This window comes from Amblyomma americanum, chromosome 10 (assembly GCF_052857255.1).
Source record: "Amblyomma americanum isolate KBUSLIRL-KWMA chromosome 10, ASM5285725v1, whole genome shotgun sequence".
Lineage (NCBI taxonomy): Eukaryota > Metazoa > Arthropoda > Arachnida > Ixodida > Ixodidae > Amblyomma > Amblyomma americanum.
The window spans coordinates 49,512,821-49,540,168 of NC_135506.1; the positions used below are offsets into that span (position 1 = coordinate 49,512,821).

The 27,348-nt window shown below is 48.7% G+C and overlaps 1 protein-coding gene across 16 annotated transcripts in view; it reads left to right on the forward strand.

The window, feature by feature from the left end:
• The window catches only part of HUWE1 (HECT, UBA and WWE domain containing E3 ubiquitin protein ligase 1), a 158,033-nt gene that overhangs the window by 84,510 nt on the left and 46,175 nt on the right, over positions 1-27,348 (forward strand). For 4 of the 16 annotated variants that reach the window (XM_077640245.1, XM_077640244.1, XM_077640256.1 and 1 more), the window contains exons 49-59: positions 851-937; positions 2,850-2,986; positions 3,590-3,680; positions 6,649-6,741; positions 7,843-8,083; positions 9,238-9,385; positions 11,624-11,747; positions 15,408-15,938; positions 17,868-17,981; positions 21,133-21,327; positions 22,089-22,139. In XM_077640245.1, coding sequence (XP_077496371.1) covers positions 851-937; positions 2,850-2,986; positions 3,590-3,680; positions 6,649-6,741; positions 7,843-8,083; positions 9,238-9,385; positions 11,624-11,747; positions 15,408-15,938; positions 17,868-17,981; positions 21,133-21,327; positions 22,089-22,139 — 1,812 coding nt within the window. The remainder of the gene's footprint in view (positions 1-850; positions 938-2,849; positions 2,987-3,589; positions 3,681-6,648; positions 6,742-7,842; positions 8,084-9,237; positions 9,386-11,623; positions 11,748-15,407; positions 15,939-17,867; positions 17,982-21,132; positions 21,328-22,088; positions 22,140-27,348) is intronic. The other 12 variants (XM_077640249.1, XM_077640257.1, XM_077640253.1 and 9 more) reach the window with 8 other exon arrangements.

Sequence of the window (27,348 nt, forward strand, 5' to 3'; positions counted from 1 at the left end):
CGTCGCACCTTGCGTTCGATAGAATGCCTGCCATGCATTTGCACCAGTAGTGGTGTGATCAGTGTCGGCGTGTGAAGCTGTGTTTTGAGTCAGTCGCCATCTGTTGATAGGGGCCTTGGTTGTGGTGTTGAGGAGTGTCGTTCCCGATGGCCTGGGTGTCTTTGTCGAGACATCTCGGCATCAGCTTTTGCCGCTTATTTCATGTGCTGGAATACTAGGTTCCCAGAATGATCAGCTTACTAGGCTTGCTGGTTGGCTCTGCAGTCCTCAACACTGATGCCATGTTGCCACTGTATGGGGCAGTGTAGTTCAGAGAAACATTGTTTGGCAGTGGTTGGACTAATTGTGGATTCTAGTTGTAACGCATAATTTTTATAATGAAGATGTTCAGAAAAAAAAAATAAGTGCCACATTGCTCCTGTCGAATTGGCAGATGGCTCCATTTTTCTCCTGGGTCAGCTGTGCTTGACATGTGTAGCTATTCTAGTACAGATGTATGTTTTCGAGGCTGATTTGACAGGCCTGCACAGGTTTCCCATTTTGCAAAATCAATCTGACAAGTTGCGATGAATGGTGGCACTTCAAATTTTGGCTTGAGTTGAGTGCTTCTGCATTAAACGCTGTTGTCACCGCGTTGGGATGTTAGCCAACTTCAAAAACGTGAATAGTTTTGTCTGGATGACAAAATAGTGGTCTTGTGTAGGGAACCTCCCCGTTCAAACCGAGAGCTGTGCAGGCTGTGTCCCTTGGTGGTGTTTCGGTAATTGTGCCTTGTCCCATGGGAGGGCGCCACTGCCTGTCCTCTGAGCCAGAGGGGCCGTCCTCAACACAGGGGTGTGTTGGTTTCCAGAGAGCGGCTTGACTGGTCGGGGCGAGCTAGCACTCAGAGTTGAGTCGCAAGAGGAGCACGACTCGCAGATGATCTCCCAGCGTGATAGTGAGTGTCCGCTTCTCCCCTTCCCCCCGTTCACTTTGTGCTGTGCTGTTCTGCTGTCCATTTGCGCCCGCTCTGCGCTGCTGGTTTTATCTGTAATGGCCATCTCACGACGCATTGCTCTTTCAGCTTTGCTGTGCTGTGCTAGTGCTGCTGCATCAGTGTCTTAGATGCCGTGTGTGTGTGGTGTAACACACCTTATGTTTTGGGCGTGTGTGTGTGCGTGTCCTGCATATGTGGTGTGTGTGTGTGTGCGTGTGTATCAGTGGGAGCTGGTATTGCTGTACTGATGCCTAGATTTTTATTAACATTTTGCTGGGAACTGATGAAGTTTGCAATATGTCGAAAGTGAATTCATGAACTGCTGTTGTACAGTGGTGCCTTGGAAGCTATGTTGCGTGATTGTCTAAAGGAAAAAAAAAAGACGCAGGGTTAATAAGTTTACACTAACGTGTGTCCATACTATGAAGGATCAGAAGATTCGGTTGCGTCAAAATATCAGATGGAAATAGTATCTGAATTTTTTGGACTAAAATAGATGCCACTCATACTGTGGAGATCGTTGTTTGACCTAACCTAGATGTGGACAGGCATCTCTGTCACAACCACACAGCTGTTTGCTGCCGTAAAAAGCGCAGTCTTTGATTTAACAGGAGCCAATTGAACGGATTGGCTTAGATAGGCTTGGCCATTTGTTCCTCGTTGCCACTAGGGTGATCGCACACTGTTCAGTCTCCCTTGCTCTTAAGGTGGCCTAAAAAGAAGTGTGTGAAAGCCATTTACGCGATCGTGTTGAAAACGGGACATTAGCACTGTCTGCCATGGCTTAGATGACGCCACCTGTGACCTGTGGCGCAGGGCCACAAATAATTCAGCATGCCAGGCATGCTGGACATGTGAGAGTGACACTTTGTGTTAGGGCCTGCCTGTTTATCTTGGAGATTGGGAGAGAGAGAGAGAGAGAAATGTTCTGTGTCCTTTGCTGACTTCTTATCATTGGTAGCCGTCAGGGCTTAAAACTAGCGCGCACATTAATGTAACCTGCCTCCTGTTAACTGTCCGTGTGAATTTTGTGCACGCTTTGGCGGCAGTATATATATAGTTAGACTAGTTTATGAGAGTTCATGTTGAGAAAACTGCACAAAAGTAGGACATGAGAGCCATACAACACAGGCACACAACACTTTCCCCCTCTTGCATCCTTTGTACGCTACTTTGTCAAGATTTTGCTATTGAGTAATTTAGTTTACATTAGTCTTTTGCTTTTGCAGCGGTTAGCACTCTTTCGTTCGAACTTCGTTCAAGCCTAAAAAGGGACACTGAGAATAATTTAAGTGAGCGTATTCAGGGATTACTGCATTGTAATGACAAAGAGGCTACTTTCACTTAAAACAGAGCTTCAAGAATCGCCATCACCGGTCGATTTCTCCAGTAAATCGCTGTGCATAGAGAGCTTTTTTGAGTGTGGATCCCTGAGGCCAGGCTAGGGCACAAGTCACTTGAACTCGGTGACCATGGAGTGTTTTATAGTGTAGCCATCGCATGTTTGAATCGAGTGCCGGGAAGATTTTTAAATGAAATTTTCTGGCATAGACGAGTCTTTCACTGCCGGTCATACATCGATGTGCCGAGAGGAGCCACAGAATTGACTCTTACTGAGAGCAGCGTTTGGATGTAGTTTCCCTCAGTGTCGCTTTGACATTTTGTGCTTGATGAGTGCAGTTTTCTTGCTTCAGAGGCATGCAAAAACCATTCATTGCAGAGGAAACCAACTTTATTCTTTAAGGCGTGTCATTGAACAGTTCTACTGTAGTGGAAGCCACAGTACTTCCACTTTGTGTCTAAAGTTTGATGAGTTGAGAACGGGGTGGTTGCGTGATGTCAGTAATGAACTGTCTGGTCATGCTCTCGACAGTGGAAGAAGTGCACCAGGAAACCACGGACTCTGAGAGCAACTCAGACTCTGGCCGCAGTGAAGACGAAGTTGAGCAAGACGAGGAAAATGACGACGAGGGTGACGAGGAAGCGGAGGATGAGGACGAGGATGAGGAGGTACGTCGGCTTTGTTCTTCTGTGGTGGACGTGAGTCAAAGCACCTGTTTGTCTATAAGCCCCCTAAATTAGCTGGTAATTGATTTTTTTTTTGTTTTTCCTTTCGTGTTCATATTGGCTTATTTCAAGAGCCAAATGTTGGCTGTGACATCACAGTGGTGTTGTGGTCCGGTGAGACTTGCATAAACTGCAGCATAATCGTTTTGTTGTTTTAATTGGCTTGAATCTTGACACCAGCCTGTGAATGAATCATTCAAGGAATTAGCAGCTAGCCCTTATAGCGCAGTTTGTTTCACATAACCTCTACTCAACTATGATATCATAGCAGTCGTTTGACTACTCAAACTGAACTGCAAATTATTTAGTGGGCGTAGGTGAAATCCAGGTGGTGATTCATATCGCCACCTCATGTCTAATGCATCATTCCAAAGAAAGAACATGCCACAAAAATTCGGTGTCTCACCTCCTCTAATATTGTGACAGCCGTAGCGTGGAGTTGAAGCTTCTGCTTAGTTGTTCTCGCTTTTTGCGATGCCATGTGGTGTTCTCTTGAGTCTGCCACGCCTGTGTGCTGTGTACCAGAGCTCTTGCTGTGTGCTGCAGGAGTACCAGGACTTGGAGGAAGCCCTGTTCCGTATGCAAGACCGAGACGATAACCTCTTCTTTCATTTCGAGGAAGTGTTCCCATCATCTGGTGAGCCTTTCTTTTTCTTCTCCTTCTTGTCTCTCTGTTTTCCCCCTTCCTTTCTGGGTCTTCTGTGGGGTGTACGACTTTGTATGCCACCATGGGTAGTGAGTCTTGAAAACTGGGCTGTTTTGCTGTAGCACAAGCACTGGGAGGTCGCCGTTGCCCTTCAAATACCTTTTGAGCTGGCAAGGGTAGAAAAATAAGCAGCTCCTTATGACACCGCATAGAACAGAAGCGATCAGTTGCTGAAACCAAGGAAAGCATAGGGGAGCAATTTATTTTTATTTTGTGGTGCTGATTCATGGGAAAATAGCAGTGTGATCCTTCCTTACTTGAAAGATAATGGATCAGAAAGTAGAAGAAAAAAACAAACATCACCAGTGGGATCTACACCATACAACCTCCGTAATGTTGCGTACGGTGCATATGGTTTTTTCTCCTTCTATCTAATCGGTTCTTGTAGGTACCGTAAAAACCCGCATATAATACGAGGTGTAACTTGAGGATAGCAAAAACAGAAAAAAAATTGATCCTCGTATATGCGGGTAAGGCAGCCAGTTCAAAGATGTTCCAGAAGTCTCGAAAGTGGGACGTCCTTAAATTGTTTGTGTACGCTGGCGCGCCGGATACGACGTGTGTAGTCCGGGCGCCAATTATCTTGAAGATACAGGTTGGGCGCTGTGCTCACGCTTAATTGTGTTCTTCGGTGCTTTAGTGATAATCGTCGTCGGGTGTACTGTGCTTTGAGAAGCCCTTCTCAGAGCTATCTTTCCATTGAAACACGTCTTCGGTACTGTCGAGCGCATTAGATATCCTGCATTTCTTGAACTTACAACTGGTGAGTTCCTTGGGAATGCTGGCCCAAGCGTCCGCCATCCAGCTGCACAGCGTGGCTGGAAAGGCCAGTGTCCGGCGACAGTAACTGCAGGCTCTCCCTACCTCATCCAGACCATGTAACAGTGCTTGATGCGTCCTGTTGCTCTACGGTTACTTCCCTTTTAAAGGCAGCCAAGGGCTGCTTTTGCGGTCTTGATACCATGGGAAGTGTGATAGGGCTGGGCGTTGCGAGGCCAGATCAGCATAGTGACCTGGCGTTGAAATCTGAAACTACCGACCTACGCCGCCGCTAAATAGCGTCGCCTCTCGCTTGAAGTATGGTGGTAACAGCTCTTGATAATAGTGAAACCAGAACTGTGGATTTTGGCCTAAAATTGTTTGGATCTATGTATAGTGGAAGGCGGCGATTTGACATGCTAAAATCCGGAAAAAAAAATCTCCTTTTATATGCGGGTTTTTATGGTAAGTAGGGATTACGCTGCTAGTTTCACGTGGATAAATACCGCAAATTAAAAAAAAAAGTTCCCCTGTGCTTTCTCTGTCAATATGCATCTTATACCCCTGCCACACGGGCATTTAGAAGGCCCTCGAACCGATAGCCTATTGACTCAAAGGCGATCGAGCGCTGCTACACGGGCAGTTGCAATGGCCATCGAGTCAGCGGAGCAGCGCGGAACTCCATCGAGATTTCGAGGGTCTTCGAGCGGTGCCCAAGGTTGCTAGCGTTGCTTCGAGCGGCGCCAAGCGCACTTTCGTACACGACACATTCACTGTACAAAAGCGTGAACAAACGTTATTAGCCTAAACTTAAATGCAAGCAGTCAGTACAATAATTTTAAAATTGTATAAGACTGGTTTTAAAAGCGCATTAATTTTGCATTGCGGTCTTTGCGTTGCTTGCGTACTTAGCGTTGACAACATGGCGGCGCCCTGCCCGCCCGCTTCACAGCGATAATAGCTTCGTCACTAATCCCTCGAAGCAATATCGTGTTCTAAGCTGTTGTATTCGCCTTCGATTTGTCCATTCTTACCCTCGCATGAAGTTTCAAGAGACAAATAGCTCTTGTTTTTCAGATATCAATGCAATTTCCCAGGTCTTAAGCCTGACGAAGCAGTGCTCCAACGCAGTTGGACTGCCTTGGTTTTGGCTCATCTTGTATTAGAGTGGCTACAGCAGTGTCTGCTTCTGTCCGCCGCGTACGTGCAATTAAAAGGGTTTTAAACGACATGCGCATATGCGTGTATTTAAGCATTTAATATACATTTATCAAATATTTTTGTTATTTTTGCAAAATCAAAAGTAGCGATTGTGGCGCCACACAAGCTTGGCGTAAGACACGAGGACCATTCCAATGGCCATTGAGATTTGCCGTGTAGCAGCACCACAACTCCTTCTAGTTCGATGGCGAATGAGAATTTCGAAGACCCTCGACTCGATGGCCATTGAAACTTGCCGTGTGACAGGGGTATTAGGATACTTTTTGCCTGCTAGCTGCCTTTGACATCTGCAACTTGCTCACATTTGTCCTTGTTAGCGGTATTGCAATGGAATGGCAGCTTGAGTCTGCAGTTCTTGTGCTGTGAGGAAGCCTGGTTACATTTACACAGGAAGAGGATCTGGTGTAAAACATAAGGGAGCAGAGAAAAATGGCAGATATGGTTGACTATTGATATACTATCAGCCTTGAAGGGGACCCAAAACGCGGAATTCTATTGAACTAGTGCTTTGAATTAAAAGAGCTTACTGTATTACAGACATCAAACTGCTTGTTTGGCTTTTTTTTTTTCCCCCAGCTAATTGCAGCGCTGAGTCTTGCTTTTTCTTTAGCCACGCAAAAAAGACAGTCCCAGAGTTGTTCACCGTAAATAAGGTCTAAGCAACCACAGTCTCAGTGTTGTGCTCGCAGCGAGACAGGTGTGCGAGTTCAACGGAGCTGTTGTGGGAAAGCACTCGTGTGTATCGCGGGGAAGCTGGCCGAAAGGTGCGGCAGTAGTCGCCTTTGCCTACTGCCGAGTACAAAACCAGCTACAGAAGTCCCAACAGCCTGCGGGGGGTGCGTTGATCCCTCAGGCTCTGGTCATGGCCCAGGTTCGTGCTCACTCTGATGGCGTCTGGTTGGCGGTGCTTCCATTCCAGGCACATCCTTCATGTTTGGTGCTTCAGAGGGTATCCGTACCTACCAGCTGCCCATTGTTCCCGATGAAAGCAACAACGGTGCTGAGACTACCAGTAAGTACTTTCTTTGGATCGTGTAGTCTGGTGTGGGAGAACGACTTGTTTCCCCTCAAAAAAGAAAAAGAAATTAAAGGAGAAAGAGTTCCTTTAGCATACCGCCATTAAGGGCAGCTTGGTTACAGCCATGTGACCTTGTTCTGTTGAATTTAGGTTGCAGTCAGCCAGTGACCGCAAAGCAATTGTAGCTTGAGAAATTTGAGCCTTCGCTGCTCATGTTGCTGCTCTTAATGCTGTCTCTTGTCATGTCATTGTACTTTTCCTGTGATGCGGCAGTACATTGCTTAAGACATACTTCCTGGTTGAGCCATAAAAATAGGTTCCATCGGGTACTGCACCTGACCTTGCTGAGCTCTCCACCTGCTGAAAGACAACCAACACGCCTTTTTGTTGGTGTTGCAGCATAAGTTTTGTTGTTTGCTAAAACTTTGGCGCCTGCATTCACCCAGGGGTTGTTAATTATGCCCAAGTTGACATACCTTGTAAGAGGAGCGTACTCAGTTGCATCATCAGCCTTGTTGGTCAAGGTGTTGTCGAGGTTTTCACTGTAGGCCCCCCCCCTAGCGAAGTCTGTTTAGGTGCTGTCCAACCATGCTGCACAGTACAGTGAACGTGGTTGATGGGTGTCTGGCTGCTTTCAGGTGGACATTTATTGTACTATGGTTGCCAACTGCTTACAAATCCTCTTTTTGGCTGATTACTCCAAAAGTTTCTGTAACGTTGGCCCCGCTTCAATTTGATCAGTTTAGCTCCACCTTGCCTGTTGTCACACTTGTTTGTTGCTGCCTGCAGTGAGGCACTGGTCTGAGGTCAAAGACCCAGGATAAGACTAGCTTTTTCAGCAGCAAGGAAGATTAAATCAAATTTTTTCTTTTTGTTGCCAATGGCTCAACTTTGGCGGACGTTCACTCCCTTGCCTGAAATCTTACTGCTTCCCGAAGGGTTCCCTTGACACACGTAGGAAGCCAGAGATGTGGGATGGGTGCTTGCTGTTCCAATTGGAGCCTGGCCTGAGAGAGTTGCCCATCTTCTTTCTTTGCCGTGCCTCCTTTCCCGTCTCTTCCTCTTCCCCCGCTTTACCCTTCCCTCCCACCCCTGTTGGTCGTGCGGTGGTGGCGGCCGCCACAGGCCCATCCATTCCGCCGCCTCCGGGCACGGTGGCCAGCACGCATCCGCTACTGGTGCGGCATGGTGACACCCAAGCTGGCGGGGGCCCCTCATCGCGGCTGCACCGGCGCACCCGATGTTTCCGCAGCCAGGGAGCCACGCACGGGGGCAGCAGCGCCACCTGGCACGTGTACACCAACCGGCATCCCAACCCACCCGCCATCCTCCAGAGGTATGTTCCCTTGCTCCCCTGCGTACTGCCGGGAAAGGATCTCAAAAATGTAATTAATGTCGTACATTGCTGCTTGCCACTCACAGCCTTTGAAACCTTCTGTGTGTTCTGTTTCAATTTCTGGTGTGCTAGTTGTTTTTCAATATTCAGTGGTTTTGTGAAATGCAGCACCATGGACGTTCGAATTGAGAAGTAGCTTGTGTGTGAGTGCACCCTCCCTTTCTGCGTTGTAGCCATTGTGACTCCCTGCAGCTTCGTTCTGTGCAGACATTTCTGAAAACTTGCACATTTATTTGTGAGCGGTTGCAATAAATGCGGTCTTTCCTCTGATTGCAAACCACACCGGCAGAAAGAAAGCTCAAAGCAGTATGCAACAATATGTACACAGTCGTGAGCAATGTGAAAGCCAGTAAACTTCCTGCATGCAATTGCAAATTTTTGGGTGATTTCTCCACTAAATTTTAGAATAATTTTTTGATATTGCATGCCAAGAGGAAAAGTAGTTAAAGAACCAAAAAAAAAGTGTGCTTGTCACAGATGGTTATGGAATAATCAATAAACGAATGCTCAAACATTGTTCCTTGTCATATCGCTCACGACTGTACAGCCGTCCACACACGTATCTAGAGTGCTCGAACGGTGCACCTGGGAGTAAATTTGCATCATTTACACGAGACCTAGTGCTCGAAACAAGACCTTACAATGCATGCACATTCTCATTGATCGTGTTTAACTCCTCATGTGTTAAAAGCTATATCGGGTGCGCCATTTGAGCACTCTAGACAGGTGTACATTACGATTACATTGCGATTACGATTGTACATTACGATCTGACATGAAACTGCAGTCATTTAAAGCCATTTTTATTAATGTAACAACCGGACACGGAAGGCATGAAACTGCAGTAACGTGACCACACTTCCAGTGAGAAAACTGTAGTCACTGCACCCGCAGTTGGTGTTAGTGGGCTCGCGCTTTGTTTCGATCTTCGTTGGTTAGCTGTGTTTTTGTTGTTTCAGAGGATAGGATTTGCGGAAAAACTGCTGCTGTTTCACTTCTGTCTGCAATGTCCAAAAGCTTGTGTTGCTTGTTATTGCCTGGTGCGCTCTAGACTCGACGCAAGCAACTGCTTATTCAAAGTGCACGCATTGCAGGCTACTAGGTCCCAACACTGCTCAGGACATCCTCCAGCTGACGTCGACGTTCAACCCTGTGGCATCGTCAACTGCCCAGACAAGGGTAGTGTTTGCCAACAGTGACTTCCGAATACTCGCAACTGATGAGGACCTCTTTGAGATTCAGGCAAGTGGTGGAATCTGTCTGGAATGGCGGCTTAAATGCACGACACTGGAAAGCAAGAATTGCGTGCGCACAACGCATGCCTGCTGAAGGTGAAGTGGGCTCTCGTTTGTATGATTATATCTGCCGTAATTCTGGCCAGCTTCTAGGACTTTCCTACATGCTCTTTTATTGAGCTTCCATTTAACCTGCCATCAAGTTCAATAAAGCGATCTCTAGAAGGCACTGTGAGACCATTTGGCAATGGTTTACAGTAAAGCTCGCATTTTCAAGGTGCAGACACACAGACCCCCCCCCCCCAGCAGTGCTTCCAGCACTTGTACAAATGGCTCTGCATGCCACTTCATTTTGACCTTTTTCGGCTTGATATGTTGGACTAGCCTGCAGGCCATGCTTTTAGCTGAGCTGTCGTGTTCACCCTGAGCCAGGGTAATAACTATTAATGCAGTGTAGTATTGGTTTTTGTGTAGGGGCACTATGAATGAACGATCTTATTAGTAATGGGAGATATAAATGACTCTGGTAAACACATTTTTGATGTGAAGGCTTTTAAGTGCTTATAAAATGGAGTGGATGAGAACTAGAGACCCTGAACTCTAGTTTCTGGCAACAAATGGGTGGTGGTTCGACCACAGTGGCTTTGAAAAGGTGCCCGGGAACCCTCCTCTATTGATACATGCATGCAAAAGAGTGTCCAGACACGCAGCTCCTCAAAAAAGGAATGGCTAAATTTAATGACTGGCTAGTGAAAGGGTCTGCTATAGCCAAAAGTACCGTATTTACACGATTGTAAGTCGACCCCCCCGAATCACATTTTTGAAAAATAAAAACTTCCGAGGTTGTTTAAGCTTGGCCTTGAATAGTTGAACGTGATAGCATTATCCAGCGGCCGCCATTTATCGCCAGCCGCTATCGGCTGCCGCACGCGGGCGTGCCCGTGGGCACATTCCGAAACGAAAATGTATTAGTCACTGGAGTACTTGTCCACGCTTGCGCCATCGTCCTCACTAGCGCTGCCGCCGTGATCGCTGCTGCGGTCCCACAGCACGTTGTTCTAACGTCGTTGCCCAGCGAAATCCCGCACTTCGCAAACAGCCACATCACTACATCGCGTGGAGCAGCTGAAAATTTTCCTCGCTGCAGCTGCCACACCTGTATCACCCGTTGCGAACGTCGAACTTGCGGCCTGGCGCGCGGCCGTAAAAAATGGCAGCCATCTTGAATGTAGCCGTGAACAAGCGCTGGTCACTTGCCGGACCTGGAGCACAAATGATGACTGACAAAGCACTACATAAAAAACTTGGGAAACGCGGCCGGCAGTTGTCAAATGCTTCAGAGCCAAAGAGAAACTACGCGTGAATGGCGTCGGCTCTTCCATTGGCTACCGACACTCCCTGGCACCGCTGTTGTTCCGAGGGGGGGTGTCACCTCGATAGGAACAGCGGCTGCAGTGGCCCTTCCATGAACTATCAACGTTCCCTTGAGCGCCGAGCGCACATTTGAAAGTAAAAAGAAAAATTGTTGGACACTTGGGCTTCCCGTAGAATGCTATTGCGTTATCGGGCCGCCGCCACTTATCGCAGCCACCTGTGGGGAGTGTGCGCCGGGTGCCAGGTTGCTGTTTGATAGCCGCCATCGGCCGCCGCGCACGCGGGGGGAGGGGATGCCGGTTCCGCGCCTTGACATAGCAGCTGCACAAGGCCAGCACCAAGAGCGATGCGACGGAGCCACGCAGCAAAAATGCAACCACGCTGTAGTATGCCCGATATCGCATTTGTCTCGCCTTTACTTATAGTGCGATGTTTTCATTTTGATTGTAAGTCGACCCCCCCCCCCCCACTTCGGATTTTCAAATTTAAAAAAATAGGCCGACTTACAATCGTGTAAATACGGTACTCCCAAAATAAGGTGGGTAAAAAAAAAAGGTGATGGTTGAGGTGTGCATGTATGTAGGCATTTCGTGGAACACAAAATGTGCCCCGCATAGCCCAAAGGTTTCATGGAACACAGTTTGATCTAACCTATTGGGAAAGAGGAGAGGCAAAGAGCCTGCTGGGAATAGCGTGCACATTTGTGGGTGATTGGGGTACACAACGGAGTTCACAGCTGCAAGGCGTGTAGATAGCTATTTTCTCTTGGCTTTGTAAGCGCTCGGGGGATGCGGGTTCGGCCACTTTTTTTCTCCTTCCTCGCTCTGTGTCTCAAAGTATGATGTGCCCCCTTTTTCCTCTGGGTGCGCAGGATCCAGGCACTTTTGTGTCTAGCAGCGGCACTGGCACCCTGGCCAACATCCCCACCGCCCTGGTGCGGTGGACAGAGGAGTCTCGTGTGCTGGACGGGGACAGCATGCATGACTGCGTTGCAGGTGGGTTGGCAGCATACTGCACTCATGCTCTTTCTAAGGCTGTCATAGCACCAACCGAAAGCAAGACAGTGTGCAGTCGACGACCGAAAATTCGGACGCCTGATTTTTCGGACATGCTTGATTATTCGGACTTTTTCGCGCCACCGTGACTTGGCCCATAGAGCCAATGTATAAGAGCGGCTGAAATTTCGGACGCACCGCAACTGACTGCTCAATTTTTCGGACCTCGATCTCACTTGCCGCCAGTACCCAAGCTGTTATATAATGTGTACAGTGGAACATCATTAATTCAAACTGCAGGAGACATCGAAAACTTGATCAAACAAAACGAAATTAAAGCTTAAAGGGAGCCTCTTAACTTGCCATGCTGAAATTCTGCTCGAGTCGGTACATTGCGTTCGCGTGGTTTCGAATTCATTCGTCCTGAATAAGGAAAGAGGTAGCAGCGAAGCGTGTCGGAGGCGTACGGCTTCATGGAGACGGCGAGCGCGGGAGGAAATGGTGGTGCATTTCAAAGCAAGGTCAGTTTACCCACTGCAAAACACACTGCAGCCCTGGCTTTTCTATCGTAAAACAGTAAACAACTGGCATTTCGATAAGCAGGTTTTGGCTCTAGTCACTAGGCCTAATGACGAAGGCCAACTCCGACGGAGCGCTTGCTTCGTCTTTTTCTCAGTTCTTATTGTTTCGCCATCCTCGCGTTCTCGTTCCGGGTCCATCGTACTGCGGGCGCAGTGAAGTTCCCGCAGCGACGTGTTCGCTTTCCCGTTTAGACTTCGTCCCAACACATGCGTTCATCGGCGACCTGGCGAGGACAGCACAGCCAGGCCGAGCTCGTGAAAGCAGTCGCCGCCCGTTGTCTGTGCACATGTCGTGCAGCGAAATTTTGTCATAAGGAGCTTAAGAATGTGTGCAATACAACTGACCCCTTCCTCCGGCATATTGGTAATAAGTTCGTGATTTTTTCTCCGAAATTTGATTTTCCAGACTGCCTGAATTTTCAGTCGTTTTCGTGGAATCGGTCGTCGACTATATCATTGTTTTGGGTGCTGTACAAATTCCTTGAGCACTTGTAATTTTCATGCGTGTATTTTGTAAAGAGCTTTGAAAAAAATTTGCTGTGGAAAACTTGCTGAAATGTACCGTAAAAACCCGCGTATAGTACGAGGTTTTTTTCCTATTATTAGCACCTCAAATTTCCACCTCGTATTATTTGCGGATCCGAACAAAAATTTCAGTTTTGCTCGAAGTTTTGGTTTCGTTATTGCCGCGTGGTTACGGCTTGGCTTTGTTATTGATTTGTGGCTACGGCTTGGCTTCGTTACCCGTGACGGCGTGGCTAGGGCTAGCGTGGCCTTCCTGACAGCGTACGCGCCGACGCATAAACCACGCTTCGCGAAGGGAAGGTTCTTTTTTTCTGCCGTGGAGGAGCACGATGTCAGGGCCACGAAAACAGTATTCGGCTGCTTTCAAGAGAAAGGCTATTTTAGTTGCCGAGAACATCGGCAACAGTGCGGCCGGGAGGCAGTTCGGCGTCACCGAGGGAAGCATCCGCGGATGGCGGCGACAGAAGGAAGCACTTTTCGCCTGCAGCGGAACGCGAAGAAGCTTTCGCGGCCCGAAGAATGGGTCATACCCAGAAATTGAACTGGCCCTGACGGAGTTCGTAAGAGAACAGCGAGCCGCACATCTACCTGTGAGCGTGGAGCTCATGCAGGTAAAAGCTAGGGAGCTTGCTAGAAAAAAAGTTATTCCAAGCACCGCCTTCAAAGCGAGCAAGCACTGGATATACCGGTACATGTGCCGTGCTGGGTTTTCGTTACGGCGGCGAACGTCTATTTCCCAAAAACTGCCCGAATCGTTGGAAGAGCTGCTGGTGGCTTTTCAGCGCCACATTATTTCGTTGCGAAAGTGCAAGAACTTTCAGCTAGGGCAAATAGGCAACGCTGACTAAACGCCAGTTTATCTGGACATGCCATCACCCCTCACAGTGCACGAGAAGGGTTCCAAACAAGTTTGCGTCCGGTCTACCGGCAACGAGAAGACGCGGGTTACGGTCATGCTATCGTGCACAGCTCCCACCCTATGTCGTGTTCAAACGCAAAACAATGCCGAAAGGTGAGGAGCTGCCAAGGAATGTTATCGTGAGATGCCACGAGAAAGGTTGGATGAACGAGGGTCTTGTCCTTGACTGGGTGAAGTCCGTGTGGTGTAGGCGGCCCGGTGCACTATTGTCCTTCCCGTCGATCCTCGTGCTGGACGCGTTTCGCTGCCATTTGGCCGACTCGGTCAAGAGAGTGTTACGCGATTGCGGCACTGAACTTGTCGTCATCCCAGGCGGAATGACTTCCCAGCTGCAGCCACTTGACGTTTGCGTAAACAAGCCTTTCAAGGACGCGGTCAAGCGGTGCTACGCAGAGTGGATGCGCTCAGGTGAGCCTGCAGTGACGCCGACTGGGCGGCTGAAGCGGGCATCGCCAGCCACGCTGTGCAAGTGGATTGTGGATGCGTGGGCAAGCATTCCTGCGGACCTTGTGCGTCGGTCTTTCAAAAAGTGTGGCATATCAAACGCCCTCGATGGCACAGAAGATGAGTGCCTGTGGGAAGATTTGTCCGACAAAGAAATCTCCGAAGAAAGCGCTGTTGAGGATGAGAGCGATTGAAGTGCGGTGTCCAAATGCAATAAATGCCTTTCTTCGTGCTTACCTGGTTTACCTCACTCGTATTATACGCGGATAAATTTTTTTTTTCTATTTCGCGTCTCTAAAATTTCACCTCGTATTATATTCGGGTTCGTATTATACGCGGGTTTTTACGGTATGCCATTGGGTTCCCTTGACACCAAGGAATGCAATAATGGTAAAATTGTCTTCCTGCCTATTGTAGAACTTAAGTTATACAGTTTTTAAGTTGTCGTTCCAGAAGTGCAAAGAAAAGTGTGTATTCCTGTATTTGAAGTGGCTGCTTCAGTACCCTATAACTCAAGTTCTATGATAGCCAGGATGATAATTTTACCCTTATTGCATTCCCTGGTATCAAGAGAGCCCAATGGCATAATTTCGGCGAGCTTCCCACAACAAATTTTCTTCAAGGCTTTTCAGAAAATACTTGCATAAAAATTACATAAGTTCCAAGAAATTGCTTTACCCAAAATTAAATGACATGTTTAAAATCATCGCGTAAGAATATATGTTCTGAAGATTTCATAATTATGACATTAATAAAATTTTGTTTTCAAGACCAAGCTCCCCCCTTGATTCTGCGTCGAGGTAGGCCTACTGTTGACATGTCGGCTCTCTGAGAACTTGGTGGGTGCCTGAGCTCCTTTTTTACCTGGAGTAAAAATATTTCTGCACAGTCGTGCATAATATGTATAACGAAAATGCCTGCAGAATAAAGCGCACCTTCTATCTGGTCGTGAGCGTTGAGGAAAATTTTAATTTAGCACAGTGAATGTCGCCTTCCAAATGAGAACATTTTTTTTTAAAGCACTTCGTCACACAGGTAAATTTGGTGTCTATGCCTACTGTTTCAACTTGTTTGTTCTGCATTAGCCTGTTTTGTCAATAAAGCGTTGCATTGACACAACGACCTGTTTGAGTCCTCTTTACCTCTGCTTTGCTTATGCTCAGCCAAGTGAATTGAAATCTCCCCATGCAGGGCTCAAGCCAGCCATCCTGGAAGTGCTGGAGAAGCACCGGGACGAAGAGTTGGCTGAGCGGCGAGAAAAGCGCTGCAAGCTGCAGGAGACAGAGCCAGCAGTGGCAACATCGTCTGCACCAGCTGTGACGACGAGCGCCACCTCTGCAACCACGGCCACCACGGTTGCAGCAGCTCATGCAGAAGACACAAACCACAACGACGACACCGAGCGCGCCGTGTTGCTGTTTGGGCCGTGGCCATCAACAATATCGGGAGCGACTGCATCGACGACCTCCACCAACACGACTAGTGGCCGCAACATTCCACCGATCGACTTGGAAGAAATGATGGCTGCAGCGTCATCTTTGTCTGCGCCATCGTATGTGCCACCACTGTCGCAGTCACAGCCAACTGCTGTGACAGTAGCAACAGCGGCAGTGACCAATCAGTCGACGGTGTCAGCACGGTTGGCTGCATCGAGACCGTCACCAGCACCTGCAGCGTCCGAACCAGAGCCTGAGCCCGTACCTACAGTGGCACCTGAATCGGGTGAGTTGCTGCAAAACATGTCGTTAGCTAGTGTGGGTGCACTGTATTCATGCTTCTAGCTTACAGATAAGCTTAGTTATTTGCAATTTTTTTTATATATATTGGAGCTATTTCGATGTCTCAATTAATTTTTGGACCCAAAAAATGGTCCGAATAATCGACCAGTCCAGAAAATCTTCTAACTTATAATCTTGCGAGAATGAGCAGTCTTGTGAGGGGAAACTTTTTGCATTGGGAAGCTTGTCTGTGTGGAAAAGAGAGTTCACCGTTGCATCCGCGCTGGCGCAGAGATCTGACATGGTCAGATTTCATCATAGCGCGCATTGCGTGCTGCGTGTTGCCTCCCACTTACTTAAAAGGCGCGAATGCGCAAAGTGCACCCGCGCATTGACCTGGGGCTTAAAACTCTGAGGCGGCTTTTTCAACCGACACGGTGTTGCAACATGCGGTATTGTGGTGCATAGATAACCAGTTATTGGCGCTGTTGGCTGTGCCTGCGGCGTGCGGGAAGGTGCGTGGTGTGCATGCTCGTGTAGATGGCAGCAGCTATGCTGTAGGAGCGCGATAAGAGATATGCGCGGCTACACTGCTGGGCATCTTCAAAGTGTTCGGAGCAGGATGGAAAGCATAAGTCAGAAGAAGAAAAAAACTCATAAATTAGCAGTTGCGTTCAGATGCAGTGAGAAATAAGGCGGTGAAAAATTAGCTGGCGATTACATTTTTTGGTAATGCGATTTTTGAGCGCTGCTGCTGCGGTACTCAAACCGAAGGCGACCGCATGCGGAACATGCAATGCCAAGTGGAGGTGGCCCTGGGTTTCGACTTTGGCAGCATGCTCTCGGAGCTCGCTACTGTGTCGCCATCTCTGAGGAACGATGTGCCTTATCGGTGATGTCATCTGCTCTAGTCTTATCTGCTCTTCATGCTGCCGCTGCTCCCTCCTTCTCTGCTCGGTTACGCCTAGTCCGAGGCACGCCACTCAACGTAGGAACGGGTGAGCGGGCGCCGAGAAAGCTTCACGTCATCTGGGCAGCCCGGGGTTGTCACTTCACTCCGTCCGGCATTGCTCACTCCACTCCCCCAGCGTGCCCTGCCCGCGCGGCCACCAAAGACTTTGAGGGGAAAGGAGAGCCATCCACGTGAAGATGCAAGCGCCTCTGCCCCCACCGTCGCTCTGAGGGGGTGGGGAGGGGAATGATCGCGGAAGACGTTGAAAGAAGAGTTTGGGAGGATGAGTGCTGCCCGGGAGGGCGAGGAGTTATTGGACACCCACTCACTGATAATGGCTGGGTTTCATTGCAAGATGGCACTTCACTTTGTTTTGCAATTATCAATGCCAAATTGAAATCATAAATACTTGTTTTTTTGACATTACAGTGCTTAGTTCTTACGCTATTATGAGGCACAATCTTTTTTCTTTTCTTTTTTTCGGCATATTCTCGGGACACGTTTTGGTCAGTGGGCAGTCCCTTTAATTGTAAATTGGTTGATGGGGAAAGGAAATGGCGCAGTATCTATCTCACATCTCGTCGGACACCTGAACCGCGCCTTGAGCGAAGGGATGAAGGAGGGACTGAGAGAAGAAAGGAAGAAAGAGGTGCCGTAGTGGAGAGCTCTGGAATAATTACGACCACCTGGGGATCTTCAACGTGCACTGACGTGGCACCACGGGCACCTTTGCGTTTCACCTCCATCGAAACGCGGCCGCCACGGTCGGGTTCGAGCCCGGCTACTCAGGACCAGTAGCCGAGCACCCTAACCACTGAGCCACCACGGTGTCCCCCCCCCCCCCCCCCCCCCCCCCCCCCCCCCCCCCCCCCCCCCCCCCCTTAATACAAGGGCATGTTTTTTAAGTGCCATATCTGATAGTGTGTCATGGCGACACATTGATGAGCCTTTGCTTAGACGCAAACTATGATCTGACCATAGGGGCGAACGAGACGTCCCTGGCTGGCACGGAGCGTCTGGCAGCATCCATCGTGGAGAGGGTTTTGGGACCAGCACTGTCCATGACTGCTGAACACACTGCATCGCTGCAGCAGGGTAAGCAGGGGTAAAGGGCACTGCTAGTGTTTTTCTTCTGCAGCGGCAGGAGTGCCTTTCAAGTGGTGTGTTGGCTGCATCCTTTGTTGATGAAACGTCTGCTGATGCTTTCATGTCTGGTGATGCTCATATTTATGGTTACTGCTGCAATTGAACCTCTGTCTAACAATGTTGTGCCTGAAGCCGAAAACTTCATTATGTTGCAATTTCTTTTAGTTGAGACGTGTGGTTCAGCATTAAAATGACCTTGCTGGCTCTTAGCAGACATGAGAGTTCTTGAGCAAAAATCTTGCAAAAAACTCTAGGCATAATTTCATGGCGAAGATCACAGACATTTGCGTTATTACAAGCTTCATGCCTGAGGCACAGGCTTGTGCTGTTGGAAGTGTCTGGTGCAGGCTACACCAAAATGCTGATGGCTCCAGTCGGATGGTGCCACTGTGCATATCATGGCTCAAATATTATGTTGTCATTTCACTTGCAGTGTAGGTCTGTGCAAATGTTTGGTTATTTCGAATATTCAGTTGACTAGTAAAATATAGGATATTCAATTCAAACCAAATGTTTGGTATTCAAAATCTTGGAAGTACAGTCGCCGACAAGTTTTTCAGACTCGAAGGGACCTGAAAAACTGTACGAATAATCGAACAGTCCGAGAAATCCGTGAAGTAAAAAAAAAAAATCACTTTATTGAGATGAAATCGGCTTAAAAAGGTCACTGATTTTACCTTGCAGCAAATTCCTCTTGTTGGCGACGATTTGTGCCTGCATTTGCGCCCAAGTTGTGCTTTCACTGTACACGCTAGACAGCAAGGTCACGGCATTTAGTTAAATACTTCCCATGCTTCTTTGATGGACCCGGTGGCACCGGCGGGGTAATGTTGTCCACAACCAGAGTGTGCACCACACCACTCGTCAAACACGTGCAAAGAGAAGGCACTTTTCGTTCAAAGCGGTGGAACCGCCGGATGCAATTGCAAAACGGCGAACAGAAGTAAGTTCATGAAGACGGAGCGCCACTCGGTCGACACGGTCGCAGAAACCGAAGTGACGAAATGGCAAATGGCGCCGCGGTGGCTCAGTGGTTACGGCGCTCGGCTACTGGTCCGGAGTACCCAGATGTGAACCCGACTGCGGCGGCCGCGTTTCGATGGAGGCGAAACACAAAGGCGCCCGTGTCCTGTGCGATGTTGGTGCATGTTAAAGAGCCCCAGGTGGTCGAAACTATTCCGGAGCCCTCCACTGCGGAACCTTTTTCTTCTCTCAGTCCCTCCTTTATCCCTTCCCTTAAAGCGCGGTTCAGGTGTCCGCCGAGATGTGAGACAGATACTGCACCAGTTCCTTTCCCCAACAACCAATTTTCAATTTTCAACGTGCGAGACCCAGTGTACGAGACAAGTAAAACTGCGACAACGTTGGCCAAAAGCAAGTTGACGGCGATGACAATCTGACTGCCACCACGAAGTGTCAGAGATCGCAGACCTCTGCTGGCAAAAATGAAGTACCGAAAGTATGTCAAGCCAATCCAACTGCAGAGTTAATCCACCTCAATCCAAGATGGCGCCTGTTGCACGGCGAAAAAGTCCGAAATATCCGTCTTGAATATGAATGCGCTTCTATGGGGTGACTGACGGTGCCTCATTAAGTCCGAATTACCCGTCGGGTACTGTATTCATATCATGTGAATAACGTTTCTGGAACACATGCTTTTGTGTGGTTTAATTCAGCGTGCCTCCTTTGGAATGGCACCGCACAAACTCCCAACTCTGTAGACGCTTCTTAGGCATACATGCGCGTGTATCTGTGCACCTGTGCATGTGCTGGAACTGGTCTGCACATGCGCACGGCAGCAGATGCGAGCAGCCACGGGCGTGTCTCCAAAATCTGTGCCTGCGACTATTCACAGTGCAGATGCGCTGGCAGTGGCATGGCATCGTGCACCAGTTGGAAAATATGCACCTCCTGTAACTGTCACGGTGTGATTCTGAGCTGACTGCAACTGCCGCAGCTGGTCTTCTCTGCGTGAACTTTTCTAATCAAGTGCGATGGCGCGAATACGATGGGGAGCTCGCTCAAGAAACATGGAGGTGGGGGCTCCCCTTCCGATGCCTGAGACAGTGTAGTGCTGGGCGCGCAGTGCAGGTGTGCATGGAGTCGCCGCTAAAAAGAAACGGTTGCGCAGCAACGCAGTCACAATTAAGAGCGACAGTCTGAGGCCCCACAGATAGTGTTCTAGCCTTCATGCTTGATTAGCGAAGTTCCTGCATAGGAGAACGGTTGAGGCAGCTGCAGTCGGCTGAGACTCGTGCTGTGGAAGTCGAGGGAGCCGTGTGTCCTCCATTTGATGCACGTCGCCATGCTGATTCCGTTGCGTGCAGACGACAGGTAACACAAGCACAGACGCATGGCGGTGTAATTCAATCCCGGCCGTGGCGGTCACATTTCAATGGAAGTGAAATGCTAGAGGCCCATGTACTGTGCGATGTCGGTTCATGTTAAAGAACCCCCAGGTGGTCGGAATTATCCAGAGACCTGCACCACAATGTCCCTCATAGCCTGAGCCGCTTTGGGACGTTAAACCCCATAAAACCAAAATCAAAACCAACCTGGCATGTGTAGACCTGGGTACCTGCCCGCGTCTGCTGCTGCACACATGTGCCGACTGGCCCCACATACACACGGGCGCTCAGGCACGCGGCGCATGCACCTGGAAAGTGTCCATGGAGGGGGGGCTTCAACAGCGTGCATGCCACGGTGCCAACCCGGAGTTGGTATGCTGAATCAAAACCACACAAAACAAGTGTTTCAGAAATGTTCTTTGCTCAAGTTGAATACTTCAAGATTTCAAATACCAACCATTAGGATTTACTCTAGTATTGGATACTTCACTATTCGACCGAATATTCGAAATTATCGAATTATTCACACACTACTACGAATGCTTGAGGCACGGGTTTCACGTGAGCAGCGGTGCAACGGTACATTCTACTCGATCACATGGGAAACATATCGCAACTCTCAGGTGTCTGTTGTCTCAACGGCAGTGCGGTGAGATTGCAGAATTTTTTTTCTTTTGATGGGAGCTTGTGCATTAACTGAGCGCTGCCTTATGGCCTGTGCCTCAAAGTTTTACTTTCGATCCTGCCCGCAGGCACCCCACCCATGAGCTGGCTGGAGGGCCTGGGCAGCACGGCACTGTCGGCGGTAACAAATGCCTTGCAGCAGTCCACCAACTGTGCTGGCGGCCTCTTTGCTGCAGCCAGCCAAGCCTGCCCCATGGACACCTCAGAAGCCACCACCACAACCACAAATTCAGGCGCGCCCGCACCCTCAGAGGAGTTTGAAGGTGCTTGCCAAATTGCATGGCTTCTTTTTAGCCTCTTGGTGGTGGAGCATGTGGGCTGTGGTCTTCTGTGTTGATGTTTGAAGACACAGATAAAACTGAGCAATCAGTCTTACTATAAGCAGGCTGTTACACAGAAAATATTTCTGCAGAGCTGCGTAATGATATCTGGAGTCTCGTATTAATAGCGGTTTTCAAGACTAGTGCATGCACTGCTGCCTCTGTGCTGTAAATGAGATTTTCTTGCTATCAAACACTGCTTGCTTAGCAGTGGTTTGTAGTCTGTTCAGATTGACTCTTCATAGTAGAGTAGAACCCCGTTGTTACGTATCCGAGTATCATATTTTCCCGGCTGCTACGTTTTCGTGAGCCAGTCTCATTCTGGCCACTCTTGTTCTAGTGCAGCGTTGGCAGCTTTCATTCTAAGTAATATTAAACTCTATGAGTCTCGCTTCAGTGCACACACAGCTTGTTTGCAGTTTTTTTTTTTTTTTTTCAAAAGGTTAGTGCTAAAATTTCTGGGTATTCTATACTGCATGTAGTAAAATAAAGAGAATCATATGCGTAGCCCTTTTTGTGTAGGTACCTATTAGCATTGAAGGCTGCACTTGGGCTTGTAGGTGTGAATAACGAGCACTGGCCATTAGGCTGTCTCCTGTGCAGCGGTAGTGGTGGTATAGTGATGCTGTTGAAACTTATGTATATGTATTGCTCGATAGTCAGTCCTCAGGGTTCTCAAGTATCTTGTTCTGTTGATGTTGCAGATGCGCACAACTTGAGCACAGATGAAGGCGAAAGAGACACTGCTTCCCCAGGTGAGGCAGTCCTCGAAATTGAATCACTTGGCCATCCTTTATTTTTTCTCTAATTTCAGTAATACTGACAGTGGTCAGCATCAGATGCAGTTGTGTAAGGGTGTGCAAATATCAGTTTTGATTACGAATTGCTAAGTTTGCTTGGTTTCTATTCGATTTGGGAAATTGGTAGTCAAGCATTTTCAAATACAGTTGTATCTCGATGCAACGAGCTTCAATGTAATGAAATCCTTGATGTAATGAAGTATTCCTATTTTCATAACTTAGCCTTCATAGAACACCATGTATTTTTAGCTTCAGTATAACGAAGTAGGTTTTGCCACACTTTCAGTATGACGAAATTTCACTGCTGGCTCGAAACTGACCTGAGGAATATTTCTACCGTGGGTGCAGACGGTTGAGCGAAGCGTGTGCCGAAGTGCGCATCGGAGTGCGTACGTGATAGTTGGCACCGTCCAAGTTTTATATATGGATGGTACAGGGAGACTGAAATAGAATGGCGATCGTGTGGTAAATATTCTTGCTGACTTTAGTAGTACTGACCCCGCCACCGGCTGTGCCCTCTGAGGTAGTATAGCAGAGGCTGGCATGAGGATATGTGTGGCCTCGGCAGTGTGCCACGTAAGGCGATAGACGTGCTAAGGCGGCTCACGAGCTTGTAACATGAGCAAGATGTTGTTGTTGATAGCGAAGGAAGCGCAGAAGGACCAATTTCATTTCAAATCAAGGTACAGTCGAAACCCGCGATAGCGAAATCTCGAGAATACGAAATTCTCGCCGCAACGAAATATTTCCGAGATCCCGGCAAATGCCCATAGGGGCCAATGTATTTCGTATCTCTCGGTAACGAAACATTTTTGTACCGCAATCCCACGATAACGAAATTTGCTGCAGCGTCGGTCCGCATACTGTCTCCCATATTATGAATAACAGCGTCAAAAAAGCACTCAAATTGAGCAAACTGCAATAGCGCGCTTGCGTGGCTACAGCGAGAGCATTGGCGCCTGGCAACCTTGCAGCCAGAACAACTTTAAAAACTTTAGCCACCTTGAGCCGGTGCTAGCCACCATACCGGCGCAGCGCGTGTCCTCTGTGATCGGTTCCGCGTGGTTGTTTATCTCGGAGGCTATGTTCAGGGAAGGCAGCCTCGCAGCGACACCATCAGGGGGCGACACTAGATCATCACCGCTGCACTTTTAGGCCTGCGAGCGGTGCACATGTGTTCGTTGTGTGTGGTGGCGGTGTGTATGAGCAGCAGTCCGCACGTTTGCGTTTGAGATGTCTCCGCTAGCCAAAAAACGTGTGCGAAACTGACGACACCGAGGACCAAGGTCCACAACATGGAGAGACGGTAAACCCGAACCCGAGGAATGTGTTGGACGCCTTTGACACGATCCGGTCGTTCTTAGGCGCACACGACGACGACGTGGCAATGGATCACTTCTTGCAGTGTGAGAATAGAACCATGAAGTTGCTGCAAGGCAAGGCTCGGCAAACTAAGCTGACTGACTTTTGGCAATAAATTTTCTTTTTGCGGGCTGTTTTCTATCTTTTCTGTCTCATTTTCGCGGCAACGAAATTCTCGCGAAAGCGAATTTTTTTGCTGTCCCCGGCGATTTCGTTATTGCGGGTTTCGACTGTATTTGCTGTGAGTGATCCACAGAGTGTTTTTGGTGGATCCTTAGCATGCTATGAGATGAATGTGGATGTAGCGAAATTTCAGTGTTGCAGAGTAAACGGCTGATTTTACCAACTTCGTTAAACCAAAGTTTAACTTGTACAGTGGAACCCCGGTTATATGACTTTCTCGGGACCGCGAAAAAGTGTCGTAAAATGCGGGCGTCTTAAAGTCCGAACATAATTATGCCTATAAAAATACTACTTTTTTCGCGCGAAGAGTTTATGAGAAACTTCAATGTAAACTACTAACATACTCTGCAGGGCTTGGAAACCGAAATTACCGAAAAAGTAAATGCGATAAGAATTAATGCTGCAGTAAGGGTACCAATCATGCTTTATTCAAACAAACCTTTACGGCACTCCACTGCCTACTGCCGCGATTCCCGCTAGCCAGCGCGAACTCCAAAAAAAAGTCGGTCGGTTTCTTTTGGACCTTATTTGATCTGAGAACTTGCAAAAGCTTTCGCTCGAGTTGGGCAACGGCCAAAAGGAGGTCCCCTGCGGCGTCGCGTGAACAGATGGAAGTTCCGGGTGCCGTCTATGTGCCGTAGCACCTCGGCAAACATGGTAGGCACAGGCACGGCATCTGTGCTGTCGTCGTCGTCCTCGTCCGATGACGCAGTGGTGTCGGCACTAGGCAAAGCCTCCGCGATTGCATCATCCAGCGACACCTCGCCACAGATAGCAACGTTGTCGTCGGCCTCCACGTACTCGGCGAAGGTTGTGGTGAGGTTTAAACCCTTGAAATCGTCGTCGGCGAAGCCTGCATCGGCCTCGAGCGGCATCAAGGTTGTTGTGTCCCCAGCAGAGGAGGCAGTCTCTCGCTTAAAGCCACAGTGCTTGAACGAGTTAGCGATGGTGCTTTGCGGCACTGCGTTCCACGAACTGGCAATAAAATGCATGGCGTCGAGCACAGTGATCTTTTTTTCCGACTCTCTGCGCTCCATAGCCGCCAGCTGATGCTGCACTAACCATTTCCGGTACCCTTCCTTGACGCACTTAATGATGCCAGCGGCTGCAGCCGGCTTATGCAGCTGGGCGGGGAAAAAAAAAAACAACCTTTACGTTCATCAGGCTAGACGTATCGGGTGGGTGGCACGGTGCGTTGTCAACGAAAAGCAATATTTTCCTTGCCTTAGAATCCATTTTTTTATCCAGCTGCTGCAAGAAATTGCCGAAGAGCGAAGACCTCATCCACGCCTTTTTGTTGAAGTTGTAGCTGCACGGCAACGTCTTCAAGTTCTTAAAGCACCGTGGCTTTGCAAACTTTCCAACAACGAGCACGGGCAGCCTCTCGGAACCGTCCTCGTTAGCACAGAATAGTGCCGTCACACGCTCTTTACTACGCTTGCCACCATGACAGCTTTCATCTTAAAACGCAAGGGTTTGCTCGGGCTGCAGATGGTAAAAAATACCGCTCTCATCGGCGTTGAATACGTCGCAGGGCTTGTATGCAGCAATCATCTCCGGCAGCGACTCCATCCACTCGTTCACCGTCGAAACATTCACGGAAGTGCTTTCTCCACAGGAGCGGCTGTACACAATACTGTTTCGTTTTTTAAAGCGATCCAGGCACCTGTTCGATGCCTGAAAGTCGTCGATGCCCAGACGCAGTGCCACAAGGTCCGCCTTTTCTTTTAGAATGGCGTCGTCAACGTTGATCGCAGAGCTCCGCGCTTGATGCAGCCACTTGACAACATCTTTTTCTAACTTCTCATGCTGTCCTTCTTTTGCCGCTTTCCGCTTGAGCCCGAACTTGTTGGCATTCTGCAATATCACCGCTTTGTTTGCCAGGATCATCTTAAGCGAAGATTCAGGTATCTTAAGGTCCCAGGCAATGCTGGCTTTCGTGGCTCCATGCCGCTTTTCCGTTTCCTCGATAATATTGAGCTTATCACCCAGCGACAGAATTGTCCGCTTTCGGGTCATTGTGCGTCGCGTTGGTCCACACAGCTCAAAACCTTGCTGAACGCTGGTCGCTAGGATTACGACGAAGATCACGCGCGATAAACCTAGGCCTCTCCGCGCTACCTTGTCGGCAATCTGCTGCTGGGAAACTGGAAGGAAAGAAACTCTTCCCCAACGCGACGAGAGGCGAAGCCGCCGAGAAGAGAGGGAGAAAGTGATTGTGGAGAAGAAAACGCGCTATTTCAGCACAGCGGGTGTCGCGGGCGGCTGCTGGTGGGGGAGAGAGAAACGAACGATGAGACGAGGCAGGGAAGAAAGCTGCGCCCGCCGGAGTGAACTGGTCGAGCGAGGTCTAGTGCTCCGCATGCGGAGAGACGGAACGAGGAAAGAGACCCGCGGCACTTCTCTTTCGTCCGCCATTCCGTCCCGTGCTTCGCGAGAGTTGTGGTATAACACGGGTCAGACGTAAAATTTCGTCGGATAACCAGGGTTTTTAATGCGTTGCTTCTATGAGGACTTCGCCGGGACTGCGTTAATCCGTCGTAAAACCCGGGTCGTCGCAAAATCGGGGGACGTATAACCGGGGTTCCACTCTATTTGGGATATAAATACAGTAGAATCTCAATGATACGAATCTCATGGGGCCGCAAAAAAAGTTGTATTGTCCAATTTTGTATTGTGCAAAAGTATGGAAAATGCATTCACGGGGATCTGTTTACGGCTGACAAGATTCATCTATGGCTGTGTGGCCACAGCTCGCCACTCCCAGTTTGTACAGCATGACTGGCAATCACGACCTCGGCAACGTGCGGGCTGCTGATCGTCGCTCACTGCTTCCTGTGCATACCATTGATCGCGGCATTGGCAATGTATGAGCAGCACCCAGTGCTCAAAGGTGCAGTCGCAGCTCGAGCGCTCGTATCATTTGTAGGGGGTGTGAGCGTTGGGACTGAACACCCGAAATTCTGCTCATGTGGACATAGTAACAGGCTTGGAATCATTACTGGGTGGTGCGGGTGTGGGATGTAATGTGTGTGACGTGTGTGCGTTGCATGTGTGGAGCACGGTCATGGTGTTGGCTGAAGAGTGAGATACGTGCCCAGTTGGTGCGTGAACTGCGCCACGCGGCGCCGATGTGGTGAGATGTGCGTGATGGTGTGACTTACCAGCTATGCAATAACATCTGACGTGAGAATTGCTACTCATTTTATCAACACATCAAGTTGCTTACTGTTATGCTGTCTTATCAAGGTAGTGTACATTGCTGTGCCATTTTTTTTTTTACGGTCCTTGGGCAGTCTAGGTTTATTTCTGTAGCAGATGCACTATTCAAAAGAAGTACATTTGCCAGCTTATATCTTTCAAAAGTTTTTTTGTTCATATTGAACAGATATTCGATATCTTAAACCATATGTTCTTCGTATCCATTTGTTATTCGTATTTTCTATAGAAAATTGCAATATTCACGTAGCCCTAATTAACAAAGTCGAACCTCTATTATGAAGCCACTGTTCGCACAGTGACCTGCAAATTATGATGAATTGGCGTGGGTTCGGTGAATCACCCTTGGAGTTAGTGCATTTAAGCCTCAATTTCACGATTAAAAATTCTCCATGTCCCG